Genomic DNA, 16,287 nt, shown 5'->3' on the forward strand with positions numbered 1-16,287 from the left:
AAGCATCATCTTTCCCATATCACATGAAGGCAGCATTACTAGCAGAACGTATTCACTACATGGGCGTCGGAAGCAAAATAAATGTGGGTGGGTCCTCCCCACAGCAAAATTACTGGACTATATGAACATGATACCACTGTTACGGTTTAACTGGTTACCGTGTTATCTGGTGACCAACTTCCTGATTCAGGTCCTCCGCGCCAGATGTGAAGGACAGAACGCTGCAGATTCGCCGATTTTGAAAGCACAAACTGACGTGATATTAAGCTGTCTAATAAACGCACACTTGCTCATTACATGTTTTTGATATTCTTGTAAAGATGACAAATTATTGGTATGATCGCCCGTAGCGGCTGAAATACGGAAAATAAACAAAAAAGTCTGTTTGGCATGGGTTTCGAACACGCGCTAAAATTAGTCACTCTATGAAGCGACAGTAACGAACGCACGATTTTAGCAGAAATGTTTGTGTTGCACATCATAGAAAGCAACGCTGGCATCTGTTAATAATAATTGTTAGAGATAACTGGTTAATTTTGAGCTTTTTTGCGCTATTTTCATCTTCCGGGTTGTGTTTGGACAATATATTCATATTCTTTAAGAATATCTCAAAAAAGAGAAAAAAAAAAAAAAAACCCAGACTGTATCATTAGAAAGGTAGAAATGTTCCAAGTGTTTAAGATTGAGCACAGCGGTGTGTAGTGGTTCAAACAGAATCTAACTGCATGAACCATGTGTGTGCCATATGGTACCAAAACTGGCTTTTGTTTAATTATTGTACAGTTTTGAATTAAGTGTTTCATTTTGCAAAAGATTTGTGATGTTGTGCTACTTGTGTGTGTTGATGTGTGAATTGTGTGTAGGGTTTTGACAAAATGAGCCTTGTTTTTAAAATTGTGCCTAAGCAATCGTAAAAAAACTGTAAGCACGAATCATCCCATTATAACATCGTAGACGTGATGTAAATAAGAGAGATTCGAACTTCATTTGACTCTTGAGTGGGGGGGGATGGGGCGACCATTTATTTTTCTGCTGTAAGCATTTAAACAAGCAGTTAATCACACTCTTAAAAAATAAAGGTGCTTCATGATGCCATAGAAGTACCTTTTTGTCTAAATGGTTCCATAAAGAACCTTAAACATCTGAAGAACCTTTCTGTTTCACAAAAGGTTCTTTGTGGCAAATAAGGTTCTTTAGATTATAAAAAGGTAAGAAAGAAATGGTTCTTTAAAGAACCTTTGACTGAATGGAACCAAAAATGGTTCTTCTATGGCATCGCTTAAAGAACCTTTTGAAGCACCTTTATTTTTAAGGGTGTAGAGCTTCTCCTTATTTTTATATTTTAGACATCCATCAATTATGGCTTTCACTTTGGAGACAGGCTATGGCAGCGCAGCTGGAAGAGATCTTCAAGCGCACACAATATGCAAAAACTTGCCACAAATATAAATAAATAACAATGAATGTGTCGGGGCGGAAAGAGTAAGGCTAATTTGAATTATTTATTAATAAACTAGTGTATTCTGAGTCAGTGTAGCAAAGATCCTGACTCGCAATCTCCTTTTTGGATGCGCCTTTAGAGAGAAATTCATCTTTACGGATTACATAATGAGAGAGTTTTTGTTTTCTATTTGTTTTATTTCGTTAAGCAATAATTTAAAACTATTTTATACGTTTTGTTGAGTGCACACAAATAAAAGTACACCCTTTAGAGTTCCGAATGATTTACTACTCTTACCTTTGTGAGCAAAAATGACAATTTTAAATTGCTTCCACTGAAAAAAATGCAAGTGATCACGCTGGCGCCTCATGTTCTGCAAAGCGTCTTTAGCTTCCACTCTCTGCACAAACTATTGGATATGCGCCTAATACCGTACATTTATCTCTAGGTTTAACGTTTAAACTAACATTGTTTAATACTTGAACTGTTTCATATCTATATATTTTAGGCAAATCGTGATGATTTGAGAAGGCAAACTGATCAAACAGACTCTGATCAGTCTTCCACTGGGCACTATACTTAAAAAATAAAACAATTCTATTTAACGAACAAAAAACGCTCCAAACGTTTTTCTAAATTACCTTAATAAAAACTAAACTAAATATAATCAATTTGCCATTACATACAAAACTGAACTATTTTTATTTTAAAATCTGGCTCAGGACATCCGATGTCTACACTTAGTTTTGAGATTATTCGCGAACTCGCAGAACGATGAGCTTTCAGCGGTGGGTGAATTCTGACAAACTGTTTCTAATTGTTCAAAATCAACTGCCACTGCCTTGCCCTTGCCTTGGTGATCCAACGACCATTTTCCCCCTCTGATTAATACATTCGAGGTGTCTATTTGCACCACTGCAAATAGCCTACTTGTTGGCAGAACTAATTACACTAGGCCAGTCTACCCTATATGTGGAAAAAGTGCATGGGAGTCCGGGGTTCAATTCCCACTGACAGCACTTTTTTATTACTTTACAGTTAATAAACGCATTTGTTTTCAATAAAAATTATTTGACTTAAAATTCATTTTAATTCATAAAAGTTACATTTAGGGTAAGGTTAGGGGTAGCTAGGTCTTTAATATTTCAATAAGTTGCCATGATGTTAATATTGTTTTATAAATATAATGATTTACTGTCAGTTATATTGCAGAATGTTTAATGCACAACAATACTGAGGAGCAAATAGTAACATTATCTGTCACTATTTATAAGTAAATAGTATCTAAATGTCTACTGAATCCACAACTGTTGCTATTTACACTTGGACTTGGACTGGCTGCCCCACAGTTTACGTTGCATGGTCCGCCTGCTGTAGTGATTCTGTAATGTTTATGTGTCGTATGATTGTGTCTGGGTTTAAATGTTTAATAAAGATTTGTGAATTGTCATAGGCTAATGGTGCTTTGTTTTCTGCTTTTGGATTTGCCTGATTGTTATAATATAATTGTTAAATTTGTGATTGTTACAATATATTGTTGTTATTAGATAATTTTTATCTGACATATACATATTATTGATATATATTATTATAATTCACTTTTTCATGTTACCAGAGACAAAAAAACCTGCATGAGTACAAACGGGATGAGATGCCACAGCATGACAACCAATGTATAAATGCATCATTAGGCTCGTTTGAGATGCGCCTTGCCTCGCCTGAAATGTAGGCGAGAGTAGGCGCTGCAGTGAGGAGAGGAGTAAAATAAGCGCAGTCAAGACGGACAGTTCTGAGCTCTGGAAGGGGAACAGATACCTACGAGATCAAAGGCGGATATCGCGTTATTCACAATCACGTGCTGTGTTGCTGATAAACATGATATAATTTAAGTTCTATTGCTTTTATATGAAAATAAATAAGATGCACAAGACACTCAAAGTTCTTGCTATTTAATTCCATACAAAAGCCGTATTTATCATCCATTTGTTACTTCAATACAAACATGCATTTTAGATTTTTCACATCTCACACAGAGATCGTACTGTCATAGTGTTTGGGAATATTCATGCATAATTTAAGCACATAACCACATGATATTAGATTAAAAAATAAAACATTTTAGAAGAGAACGAGCATCACAGTTTGAACCAATGAGCAATAAGCTGTGTCGTCAGCTAGTCGTTTCCCATCGTGCTTTTGGTCAGCGCAGTCGGTGGAGAGCAAGGGGCAACCTCCCGCTCTCTCTATTGAAACCAACACGGAAGTGTCTTAAAATGCAATTCATCGACTGGCCGCTAGAGACTGGCTGCAAAAGAGAGTCAGTCCCATTGACTCCCCATGTTAAAATGCCCAACTTTACAGCAGAAAAAAGTATGTTTACAGCCTGGTTCAAAAAATGGTTTTGGTCTATATAGCTAGTTTTGCCCTTCATGTCAACTGTGAGGGGGGTGAATTTTTTTATAACTCATCCGTTTAAGTTATATTAAGCCTTAAAGTTCAGCATAATTAAGGGCGTGGCCACTTGAGTGACAGGGGGATTGCCGCTGCTGTCACCACTGTCGCGCTAGGTGGGCGTGGTTTCAGCAACCAGCTCCACCCACGTCCCGCCTTTTTGCCCATTTTTGATTATCCAGGAGTGACGCGCGGTGACGCGATTCCAAGATGGCGACGGCCGAATCCCGCCCACATCAGGCTTCAAAATAGCGCTTCAGAATCCTACGGGTGACGTCACGGATACTACGTCCATATTTTTTACAGTCTATGGTGGAGAGCTACTGCGCCCGACTGCGCAATCCGACACAGCTGCCTCGCCATCGCGAGAGTTTTTTGGCACACGTCAGCATGATGTCAGAGCAAGGCGGACGTAACTCGGACACTTTTCTAACCGGCATGCATCTTGCGTTGATCACCGGTAGAGATGCGCGGAAGGGCTCAAACGTCACCCGAATCCGCAGCTTCAAATAAATTATCCGCCCGCTACCCAGCCGCACCTATATTTTTCTCTGATTTAGATAACCGCACCCAACCCACACCCGATCGTCATATTATACTTTTAAATTCTTAGTTTTGCATGATGATATGAGGAATGGATGGTTCATTTTAACAGCAGATTGATTCATCTGATCTGCACATCGCTGTGCACTCAAATACGTTTAATCACTCGTGATTTTAAGCCAAATCCACGCTGAAAAGAATAACATTATGTTATCTGACATCTGGAAGCGACTCTCCGCAATCTCTGATGAAATCGGCTGGGTTTTCTCTGTATTAGATCCATATGAACGCATACTGGATGCTTGGACTTAAGTTTAGGCTACAGGGGTTCACCAGTTTAGAAATATTCTGATCGTAAAAATCTGCTTCTTTACATTGTTAAGGTATTGATTTCGTTATAATGTACTGATTCAAATAAGTAATCAATAATATGTATTATTATACCACTGCGCACCTCCCCTTACATGCTCTCGCGTATCTGGCAGCATCTGGAGTGGAGAAGTGGAAAAGAAGCCGGCGCCATGGTCCTGACCACATCACTGTCTTTACTGGGTGGTTTTAGGGAATATTTGCATTTATTAACATGTGATTGAATTAGCTCTTCATGTGGTAGACTGTCATGATTTTGGATAATGCACCACTGCATTACCGTACTCAATACCATTAACACAGGCATAACTTGGAATGTCACCGTTTCTGTCACCGCAACTTCTCGAACAGGCGAACACACGCGCACACACACACACACACACACACACACACACACACACACACACACACACACACACACACACACACAAACACAAATGAAATCATATGCCTGATGAAAGTAAAAAGTATTTAAAACAGGTTCATATAAAAAATGTAGTTAATATTGGCATCATTATTGATTTATCTCATCCACCCGCGACCCACCCGCAAATAATCAGAATGCATTTTTTTATTACCCGACCCATCCGACCCGCGGATTATCCGCAGCGCCCGCGGATATAACCGCCATACGCACATCACTAATCACCGGTGATCGAATCTGTGCAGATTTTACTCATCTCAAAGAGCCTATTAACTCTACATGCCAACGTAAAATTAGATCTCATTCACGAACAAATGTTACGTGTGACGTTTGCATAGGTATTTGCTTACCTAACAGCAGATCATCCCTCACGGAAAGAAATGTCGTCTGATGTTTATATATGTATACAGCAACATGCCATCGCATCACAAATGCAAATTAAATCCTAAATAGAGCAACGCTATTGGCTGTTATGCGGTCTGACGCGACACCCGAACATATACTTCGTATTTACGCGTACAAACTGTGCATGTTAATGCGTCCAAATTTCACGCGTTTCATATAATAGGTATTGACCCCAATAGCATTCCATAGTGATGGACTATGGTACATCGATGACGCGTTGGTGTCTCATAAATATTCATGACGCTGCGTGTTCTTATCCTATGAGAAGTCGATTCGCTTAATTATTCACGACAGCGTGTGCTGATTTGCTGTGGTGGGCGCTTCAGGGCTCTGTTCAGACTATGAGATTGCGTACATTAAAGGTTGTATCAGCGATTTCAAGCCTCAAACATAAAGTGTCATTTTCAGCTGACCTTTCTTCACGATCCGCTCACTGCCTGCCCCATAAATTGTCTGTAAAAACCGCGTCTCTGTGGTCAGCCTAGGGTCCGAGATATGCCAAAAAAACAATCGGTGCTACCAAGGATTCCACAGCAAAACAAACAGTGTTCCAACCAATCACCGTCAGGGGGTTGGTGTTGTGGACTTTCGTACTGGTGCAGGGATGTGTGGGAGGCAGAGCGAAAGTCCACAACACCAACCCCCTGACGCGGATCGTGAAGAAAGGTCAGCTGAAAGTGACACTTTATGTTTCAGCCTAGAATCGCTGATTCAACCTTTAACTGAGAGGAACGTTCATGGATGAAAGAGATAGTGATGGGAAGTTCGGATCATTTTACCGACTCGGATCTTTGAGTCTCGTTCTGCAAAATGAACAAATCTTTTTTTTGAGTCATTTCGTTAATTTTACCAAAATATAATTAAAAAGCTACGTGTTACTTTCATAACACATGTACTGCTTGTACAAACGTTGATTACACTACAAACAAGACAAAACTATAATACTATTAGAAAAAGAAAAGGTTAATTCATTGTTTACCTGGGTCTTCAGTCTATGATTAGCTCCCTCACCCCTGTCTGTACAGGTTTGAGTCGTTCGTTCATCACATGACAACCCCATATGCTTTACCTATGCTGCCTGAGCCGGAAACAGAATTGATTAGTTCATGCGCATGAGCGACTGAACGAATCACTCCCCGAGACGACTCGTTCTTCCCGAGTCACATTAAAGATTCGTTCAAAATGAACGAATCGTTCAAGAACGACCCATCACTAGAAAGAGAGCATAAAAGTTCGGCACACGCGATTCATTCACAAAGTAAGTGTAAGCGGTTTTTCCTTGAGGCAACCCATCAAAAGGCTTATATAAACGCGGCAAAATAAGCCTTAAAGGAGTAGTTCACTTTCAGAACAACAGTTTACAGATAATTTACTCACCCCCTTGTGATCCAAGATGTTTATGTCTTTTTTTCTTCAGTCGTCAAAAAATTATGTTTTTTGAGATAAACATTTCTGGAAATTTCTCCATATAATGGACTTAAATGGTGCTCCGATTTTTGAACCTTCAAAATGCAGTTTAAATGCAGTTTAAATGCGGCTTCAAAGGGCTGTAAACGATCCCAGCCGACAAAGAAGAGTCTCGTCTACCAAAACGTTCGGTCATTTTCTTAGAAAAATATATTTTTATATACCTTTAAAGCACTGAAACTCGTCTAGCACTAGGGCTAAAGCGCGTTCGCGTCTATACGTTCCATGTAATCACGTCAAAAGGTCACGCGTGACGTAGTTACGTCTCTGTGTAGGGGGCGGGACAATACGGACTCTAGAGAGCATTTGATTAGACAGAACGTTTGATGAGAAACTGAAGTGCACGGTGATATCATCAAAATCGTTGATTCATATTGGCGGAAGTGACCAGACTGTAAGTTTTGAATGCCCATATCTTGTAAACGCGAATTTTGTCCTTGTTTTGAAGCACACTAGCTTATAGATAATCTTAAGGATAATATATTCATACTAAAAGCCAAAAAAACTTTAATTTTGATTTCAGGGGGACTTTAACAGTTATTAGAGGTTCAACAGCGTGTTCATATATATGTTTTCGATGCATAGTGCAAATGGATGTGCATTTATTTGTGTTTTAAACTCGTGGGGAGCGAAATGAAACTGTCTGAACCCAAAGTTGTCTGTGTTGTCTCTAGTGATGTCCGGTTCGCGAACGAATCGTTCAATTTAACCGGATCTTCTTAGTGAACCGGTCGAACCAGTTCACCAAATCGAACTGAATCGTTTGAAACGGTTCGCGTCTCAGTAAGCACTAATCCACAAATTACTTAAGTTTTTACTTTTTAACGTGCCCGACACTCCCTCTGATTCGAAATAAACCAATTTCCCGAGTTATTCAGTTACTCAAACAGTGTTTGAACGGCTGTGAAAAGAGAGCTGATGATGCGCATGAGCAGAGCAGCTCCCAGAGCGGTTGTCGTTCTCGAGTCATGAATCGGTTGCAGCGGTTCTCGGATCACCAGTACACTGAACGAGAACGGGTCTCTTTCGGATCACCAGTGCACTGAATCGAGAACCGGTTTCTTTCGGACGCGTCCGATTTGAGAATCGATGAGCTGATACTGTGTGCATGCTTTCTTGATTGTATTAAATGCCAACTTTTTAAAGTGCAAATTAATATAGCCCATGCAACATTTTAGTTAATTTTCCTGAATAAAGTAAAAATCAACAAGTAAAATATCTTAATTTATTTAACAGCTGAGCCAGCAATAATAAGCAATGTTGTGCTTGATCACAAATCAAACTTTATTATGCCAAATCAAATGCATGAGTATATTCTGTACAACTCAGATAAAATCAAGCCATTTAAAACGCACTCAAATGCAAAACCGAAGTAGGGTAAATGACAAAAAGACGAGAGTTGTTGGCTTGATTAGCCTATAATATGATACATATTCTAACGATAAACTGGATTTCTTATGTAATTAATAAAAGTATGTGCACAATAAATTTGTATATATATTAGTTCGAAACTGAAATGAAATTACGTTACAGAAAGCTGTATTTTTTTTAATCAGGAGCACTAATATTTGAGTGCAACTTTAAGACGAAACTCGTGAACGGAAAACTCATGAATATTCATGTTAGCTCCGCCCAGTGTCACAGAAAAGGTGTGTTCGAGCTCATGCTGCGCTGCGCAGACCGATCGGCGAGATTAGCCGAAAGCAGTCGGGGAGGAGCTGAAAACGGAGCCGTCAAGTCGGACAAGTTGGAGATCTCGTTGCTCCCTCAAACATGGCAGATCACGTGGCGTTTGCCTACTTTATTGCAGATGAACGAACTGGAAGCTATATAAATACCTTTTTTGTTGGAAGAAATGCAGCACATGCAAGTGAAGCAGCAACTACAGATTTCAGCATCAATCAATGTTGACCACATTACATTAAATGTCTGTGACATTTTAGTTATTCCATAAAAAATATTACTTAAATATGCAGCTGAATACTATAAGTGGTCTGTATGAAAAAAGTACAATAATAAACTTATGCACAAATCCAATATAAAGAATTTAAAGGAATAAAATGTACTGCAGTCAAAAGATCGTAAACTAACTATTTACGAAATGGCATGCAAATTGATTTGTCATGCACGTGATCATCGTCATGTGGTGAATGTGGCCAATCATGAGAAGCTGTGACGTCATCACAGCCTGGCGCAGTCCCTTCTGAAATGCTGCGCTGGCTGAGCAAGCCGGCTGTTCTCGAAACGTTCTCGCGTTACTTTGATGCCACACGTGAGCGTCACGTGGCGTCGGCGCCGGTTCAAGTCGGACAAAATTTCTAACCAGCATGCACTACTTCAAGTCAGCCGCCGATCGGTCTGCGCAGCGCCACATGAAGTCGAACGCACCTCATATCTGAGTGGGTGCTCGCTGCAGAACCATATGGGAGGAGCTGGAGGTAATGGGTGGAGATAGACACCTAACCACACCCTAACCCTACCCCTTACCCTATCCCTAACCTTAACTCCACCCATTTGTTCACTCAGAGGTGGAGCTGGACATCAAGAGAGGTGGAGCTGGAGGCCATTTGGCTCTGCAGTGAGCAGTACTTGGAAAATCTCAGACACTGAATATTTCAGAACACATGTAACCAGTTAAACAGACTGGTTGAAATCTTAAGTTTTGTCCTGAAGTCCTTCCACGCCTGAGAAACAATACATTTGTAAGTCTATGAAGGTTTTAAATCATTCAGGTTATGATACAGTGAGGGGAAAAAATATTTAATTTGGTACGTTTGCCCCCTGACAAATGGTTAGTCTATAGACCAATTATCGGTTTGTAAACATTTAGGATGCGCGCACATCATGGTTGCAGAAAAGAAGAAAAGATAGACTTTATGGTACAAATAGTTCGATTTAAAAAGATTATAGATTATATTGATTAGAAGTCATTTTTAAAAAGTTCTCCGCATATTACTATTAGTGTCTATAATATTCTATAATATGTACTATTAATTAATATGTGTCTATAATATGTACATAATATTCACATGTGCTGTTCTGTTGTATTGCATTAGCCCTACAGTTAAAGCATTAATGAATTTATCTTTCTTTACCCGTCATATTGCGATAATGTTACCATTGTAATCAGATCATGCTGTAGATCAGTTCATATCCATGTGGAGAAGCGATGCGCATGTAATTCACATGCGTATGTTTAGCGTCATTTTATTGCATTGAAATTCTAATTACATATAGATGCTACTGAGGTGAATGTTTGTTTACTATATACAGATGAATTCTGATATATTGTATGTTTATTTCAGCCTAAACCACATTTTACTACCTCTGTTATCCTAATGACTGAGCAATGCTTGTTAATATGATGCTTACATTTCCTTAGTTGTTCAAAAAGCAGCTACAGAAAACGAGCAAAGAATATTTACATTATCAAAGAAAATCATCGTTGACTAGCCTAGTCTAGCGTGAGTTGTACTTTATCTGTACATACGATTATGACGGGGGTGTTTTTTAATGTACTCACCCCCTTGTCATCCAAGATGTCTCTCTTTCTTCAGTCGTAAGGAAATTGTTTTTTGAGAAAAACATTTCAGGATTTCTCTTCATATGATGGACTACTATGGTGCCCCCCGAGTTTGAACTTCCAAAATGCAGCTTCTAACGGCTCTAAACGATCACAGCTGAGGAAAAAAATATTATCTAACAAAATTATGGGTTATTTTCTAAAAAAAAATTTTTTTTTTTACAATTTATATACTTTTTAACCTCAAATGCTCATTTTGTCTAGATCGGCAAGAAGAGTGTTTGAGATTAAAAAGTATACAAGTTGTAAATGTTTTTAGAAAATGACCGATCGTTTCGCTAGATAAGACCCTTCTTGCTCGACTGGGATCATTTAGAGCCCTTTGAAGCTGCATTTAAACTGCATTTTGGAAGTTCAAACTCTGGGGCACCATAGAAGTCCATTATATGGAGAGAAATTCTGATATATTTCCCCTTAAAAAAAACACCATATCTTTACGACTAAAGAAAGACATGAACATCTTGGATGACAAGGGGGTGAGTACATTATCTGTAAGTTCTTGTTCTGAAAGTGAACTACTACTTTAACCATTTTCCCTGCACACGTCTGTGGCGCGTTATGGCTCCGACGTGGTCACTCTATGCTTGTTTATACCGCTGCAAGTTTCTGAATCATCCTAGAACCGGCTCTCTGCGTGGCATCACTAAAGTTAGGCGCCTTTTTGACTGATAATAATAATAGTCTTGCTATTGTCAAAGGCATCAGCAATGGGCGATATCTCTGATTATCATCGATGATTGTATCATTTATCTATTGGCACAACCCTATTACCTTTGCTAACTGTGACCTCAGTCAATTCAGGACTTAGTATTTTAAGACATTCAGATCTAGATGTTTAAAGAAAAAAAAAAACACAAGAGTACTTCAAAAAGATGTTTTGGTTTGTTTTATTGTAAATACGACAAAAAGGAAACAATTTTATTTTACAGTTATTGATCTATATATTGGCATGAATTAATATTTAAACATTTTAAGAGACACCTGTGAGATTCTGGCTTATTCAAGTTGCAGCAAATGCATGAAAGAGCAGGTGGGGACTGAATTTAAAAATTACATCTGAAACTAAATAAATCATCCATTATTTACTTCCTGCCAAAAACTATTCCTCTCCTCTCCACAAACGATGCAGACATACAAAACAAAATAAATTAAAATAATGTGCAATTATCATGATCAGATACACCTTGCAAAATAAATGAACAAAACATATTTAGCAAATGTACAAATCAAATCAAATATACAGTACTGACCACTCACCTACACAGAGACAGTCTTGTGTATAATTCACATCCAATGGCCAATGAAAAGGCAGATCAACAAATTATTTGCATAATTTATTCATTTCTGAACTCAGTCTTAGCTTCCAGATGACTAGTAATTATACACCTCTGTAGTAAAACGACTATATTTCAGTATCAGTGTTGATTGAAAAATATCCTTCTCATTCTTATCTCTCTCTTTTTAAAGAGGGGGATGAAAAAAAAAAGTCTCAGTATTCGTGTATGCGGATTTCAACCATCTCAATCCACATATTAAACCGCATTTCTGCAGTCACTCTCGGCTACAAGGATATTGCTTACTGTGGCTGTGGTTGTACAACGTAATCATCACATATGATTATAATAGTAATTATTTAAATACAACAAACATCAATGCACAAATTATACAATGGAGAATGGGCCTAAAATATGGTAGAAGACCAACGGAAAAAGAAATCCTTATACGCTGATAAATGATGGGATGTTACCGGTGCAATGTGTCTGATACAAAAACGTCAACATTAATAATTGTTTTTTTCTTTTTCATAAATAATGAAACGTGTGAGTGAGGGAGGGTTTCTTTTTGTCTTTTTTTGTTGCTTTTTTCTCCTCTTTATTCTTTTTTATGGCCCGCTTACATGCCTGGCTTTCCTAACCATCACAATATTTACATATATGACAACGATTACCAAATATACAAAGAGGAAAGAGAAGCTTGTTTCCTGTCTGAGCAGTTCACTTCCTCCCTGTGAATCGGCAGGCCTTCATCTATAATCATCATCATTTCGTTGGAACTACACAATATCTTACAGCAAGTCATTAATAAATTAAAGGATTATGGGATCTTCTGTAATGGGAGCGAGCGGGAAGTATGATCCCCCCCCTTGTAGTGAAGAACTGCGTAATTGCAGTTTATATTTACAAAGACTAAGGTCACTGCTCTGTCTTAATCCCACCCCAGACCCCTTACCTCAACCCTCCCAAAGAATCTGTTTTGTTGGTGGTTTATCTCTAAGCCTCTTCTGCTAGGAACTGCGGTACAGTCCATCCAGTCCCGCTGTCCTCCTGGCTTTGATCTTGTACGATGATCTTCGCAGACAAAAGGACATTAGGCAACTCATCATAATATGTGGGGAGTGAAGGATAACCCTAAAGGTCTAAGTAACGTTAGCGATATGTCTTGTGTTTTCATCCGGGTTTAACTCCACCCTGAACTTAGAGGGACACCATCATCTTTCAAGCAGGAAATCAACTCCACCTTTCTCACTGCTTCAACTGCGGGCCCTAAACAAGGTCCCTCTCTGTCCCGTCTCAGTATCTGTTCTGATGTTCGTAGTGCCATCGATTGAAATCAATGTTAAACGCCACAATGCTGCCTGACGCCATCCCAGTGATCAAAGTCCTGCAAATATATAAAACAACATTGTTTAAAAAATCACATTCAATGTATATATTACTTTTTAAGTCAGTTGTGCTCACCTCTGGTCATGGGACAAGTCCATAGCCCTGATGCCTGCATCACAGCCGGGGTAAATATACAGCTGCTTAAAATCACAGGCCTGCCAGACTTCAACAACACCATTATCGCCTCCTGTTACCAAGTTCTGACCGTCGCTACTCAACAGAATGGCCTGGGGGAAAGCAAAGTAAGATTAAATAAAGAGACTGTTTTGGATTAACGTATTTGTTTCTGTTCTAACGCGTATGTGTCCGCTTACACGTGTGGAGTCATTGATCTCCATCTGTGCCAGGAGTTTGCCATTAATGCTGAAGTTACAGAACTGTCCTCTCTCATAGTAGATGATACAGTGGCCCTCACTGGACACAGAGATCAGACGGGGCCGGAGACAGTTCTCGGGGCCCTCCAGGGCCCGGAGTAAATCTCCTGTGATGGTGTGCACCAAACATGGCCCCTCTGTAAAACACATAAGAAACAATGGAAATGATAATAATCAAATTTTTTTTTAAAATAAACATCTTTAAGACATTTAATCTATAGAGGCTATTATCTCGCAATTCTGACTTTTTTTCTCAGAGTTGTTCGATAAAGCCAGTATTGTCAGATAAAAATGAGAAATAAAGTCAGAATTGCGAGATAAAAATATTTGTATATCTTGCAATTCACACTTTTTTTTCACGCAGAATTGTGAGATATAAACTTGCAATTCTGAGAACACATCAGTCTTTTTTCCCCCCTCAATATTGGACTTAACTCAGAATTATGAGTTTATATGTCATAAGTTTGTCACAATTCTGACTTTTTCTCATAATTGCCGGATATAAATGTGCAATTCTACCTTTTTCCTCAGATTTGTGAGATATGAACTTTTTTCTTAGAATTGTGTGATAAAAAATATAGTTCTCCATTTATGTCTCGCAATTCATGCAGAATTATTTTGTAACACAATTGTAAGATATAAACTCGCAATTGCAATGTAATAAAGGCAGAATTGCGAGATGATAACTCAATTCTTAGAAATGAAGGCAGAATTGTGAGATATAAACTCGGTTGTTTTTTTTTTCCTCAGAATTGCATGAGTAGAACTGGCAATTGCAAGGTATAAAGTCAGAATTTCATGATATTAACTTGCAATTACGAGTTATAAAGTCATAAATCTGACTTTTTTTTCTCAGAATTGTGAGATATAAAGTCATAAATTTAAGTCTTTATGACTTTATATCTCACAATTCTGAGGAAAAAAAAGGTTAGAATTGCAAGTTTGTATCACTTTTTTTTAAATCAGTGGCGGAAACAGGCTTTCATATTAATTTTTTTTTTTTTTTTTTACCTGTAATGGATTTACATATGAGTTCTAATAAGCTTTTATGGCAACCAATTCTAGTATGAAAGAAGTTAATTTCTGATATACTAATATTCAGATCGATTCCTCTCAGACTGACCTTTAGCTCCACTGATGACAAGTCCCAGTTCAGCACACACCGACACACACACCACCTCATGATCATGGCCCGTCAGAACCGCTCTAGGTGCCGGATAATCACCTACAATACAACAGAAGGTCAGCTCCTGGAACCCTACAACTCTCAGCAGTCATTTTTTGCCACATGACTAAAGCTCACAATCACACAAAAGTAAAACTGAAAAAGAAGACATTTTAGGAATGAGATGAAGGTAGGTTAACTGGCAATAAAAAGGGATGAATTTAATACATTCAGAAAGAATTTCAGATACCATTTTTTCTCTATGTAATAAATATTAAAGTATGTTCTGTGTACAGTACAGTATGTGATATCTTACACACTACTGTTCAAGAAAGCTTGGGGTCAGTAAGTTTCTTTCAAAGAAATTGCTATATTTTTTCAGCGAGGATACAAAGAATTAAAAAAAAAAAATATTTCAAGGAATCTTGAAAAAAATATTCACAAAGAATATTTAGTACAACCGTTTTCAATATTGATAATAATCAGAAATGTTTCTTGAGCAGAAAATAAGCATAACAGAAAGATTTCTGAAGGATCATATGACACTGAAGAAATGATGGTAAAAATTCAGCTTTTCCATTACAGGAATAAATTACATTTAACACATTAAAATAACAATTATTTTAAATTGTAATAATATTTCACAATATTACTGTGTTTAGGATTAAATGTATGCTGCTTTGTTGAGAACTGGGTCATTTGGTTTAAAATCATATGCTTACTGTTGTTGGGATTGTCTCCGATGATATGGTGTCGTCCGCTCCAGTACCACAGCAGAAGGGTTGCATCTCGTGAGCCAGAGACAATGTAGCAATCGCCTCCAATGTAGGACTCGGATCGCGCAAGACAGGTCACCACGTCCCAGTGACCAAATACGATCTGAGTGAGTTTCCCTGTGAATGAAGAGTAAGCAGGTGAGCACATGTGCACTTCAGAAACATACATATCACATTTTATTAGTAGTAAAGAGTGACAGTCTTTTATATGTACAAGCTGGCATACAAAAGACATAAAATCACAAAAGACACAAGTACCTGTCTCAGTGGAGTAAACACGGAAACTCTTGTCCCAGAAACCACATGCCAGGATGTAGCGGTTGTCAGCTGTCACCACAAAGCAGTGTGTGTTGATCTGAATGCTTTGATCCACCAAATCTGTTATCTGCCTTTTATTTATGCCAGAGTTATTGGCTGGGAAAAGAAAACACAGACCAGGTGTGAATATTGAAAAAATATCCAGTTTGAATCTGAAGACACAAACAGGCTCCATCAGTCTTTAAAAAAAAAAAAACAGTCCAAACAAAAATGAAAATGCTCTCATAATTTCTTCTGCGGAACATTTAATATTATAAAGAAAGTTGGCAACCAAGCAGTTTTGGTTTCAACTGACTTTTATGGACTGA

The 16,287-nt window shown here is 38.2% G+C and overlaps 1 protein-coding gene across 4 annotated transcripts in view; it reads right to left on the reverse strand.

The window, feature by feature from the left end:
• Nucleotides 1–11,554: 11,554 nt before the first annotated feature.
• nbeaa (neurobeachin a) overlaps nucleotides 11,555–16,287 on the reverse strand; it is a 176,130-nt gene continuing 171,397 nt past the window's right edge. For all 4 annotated transcript variants that reach the window (XM_073829010.1, XM_073829009.1, XM_073829011.1 and 1 more), the window contains 6 exons: nucleotides 15,920–16,075; nucleotides 15,608–15,778; nucleotides 14,844–14,945; nucleotides 13,661–13,857; nucleotides 13,422–13,573; nucleotides 11,555–13,344 (listed from right to left, as the gene is read on the reverse strand). In XM_073829010.1, coding sequence (XP_073685111.1) covers nucleotides 13,254–13,344; nucleotides 13,422–13,573; nucleotides 13,661–13,857; nucleotides 14,844–14,945; nucleotides 15,608–15,778; nucleotides 15,920–16,075 — 869 coding nt within the window. In that variant the 3' untranslated portion in view covers nucleotides 11,555–13,253. The remainder of the gene's footprint in view (nucleotides 13,345–13,421; nucleotides 13,574–13,660; nucleotides 13,858–14,843; nucleotides 14,946–15,607; nucleotides 15,779–15,919; nucleotides 16,076–16,287) is intronic.

The sequence above is a fragment of the Garra rufa genome, chromosome 23 (assembly GCF_049309525.1).
Source record: "Garra rufa chromosome 23, GarRuf1.0, whole genome shotgun sequence".
Classification (NCBI taxonomy): Eukaryota; Metazoa; Chordata; class Actinopteri; order Cypriniformes; family Cyprinidae; genus Garra; species Garra rufa.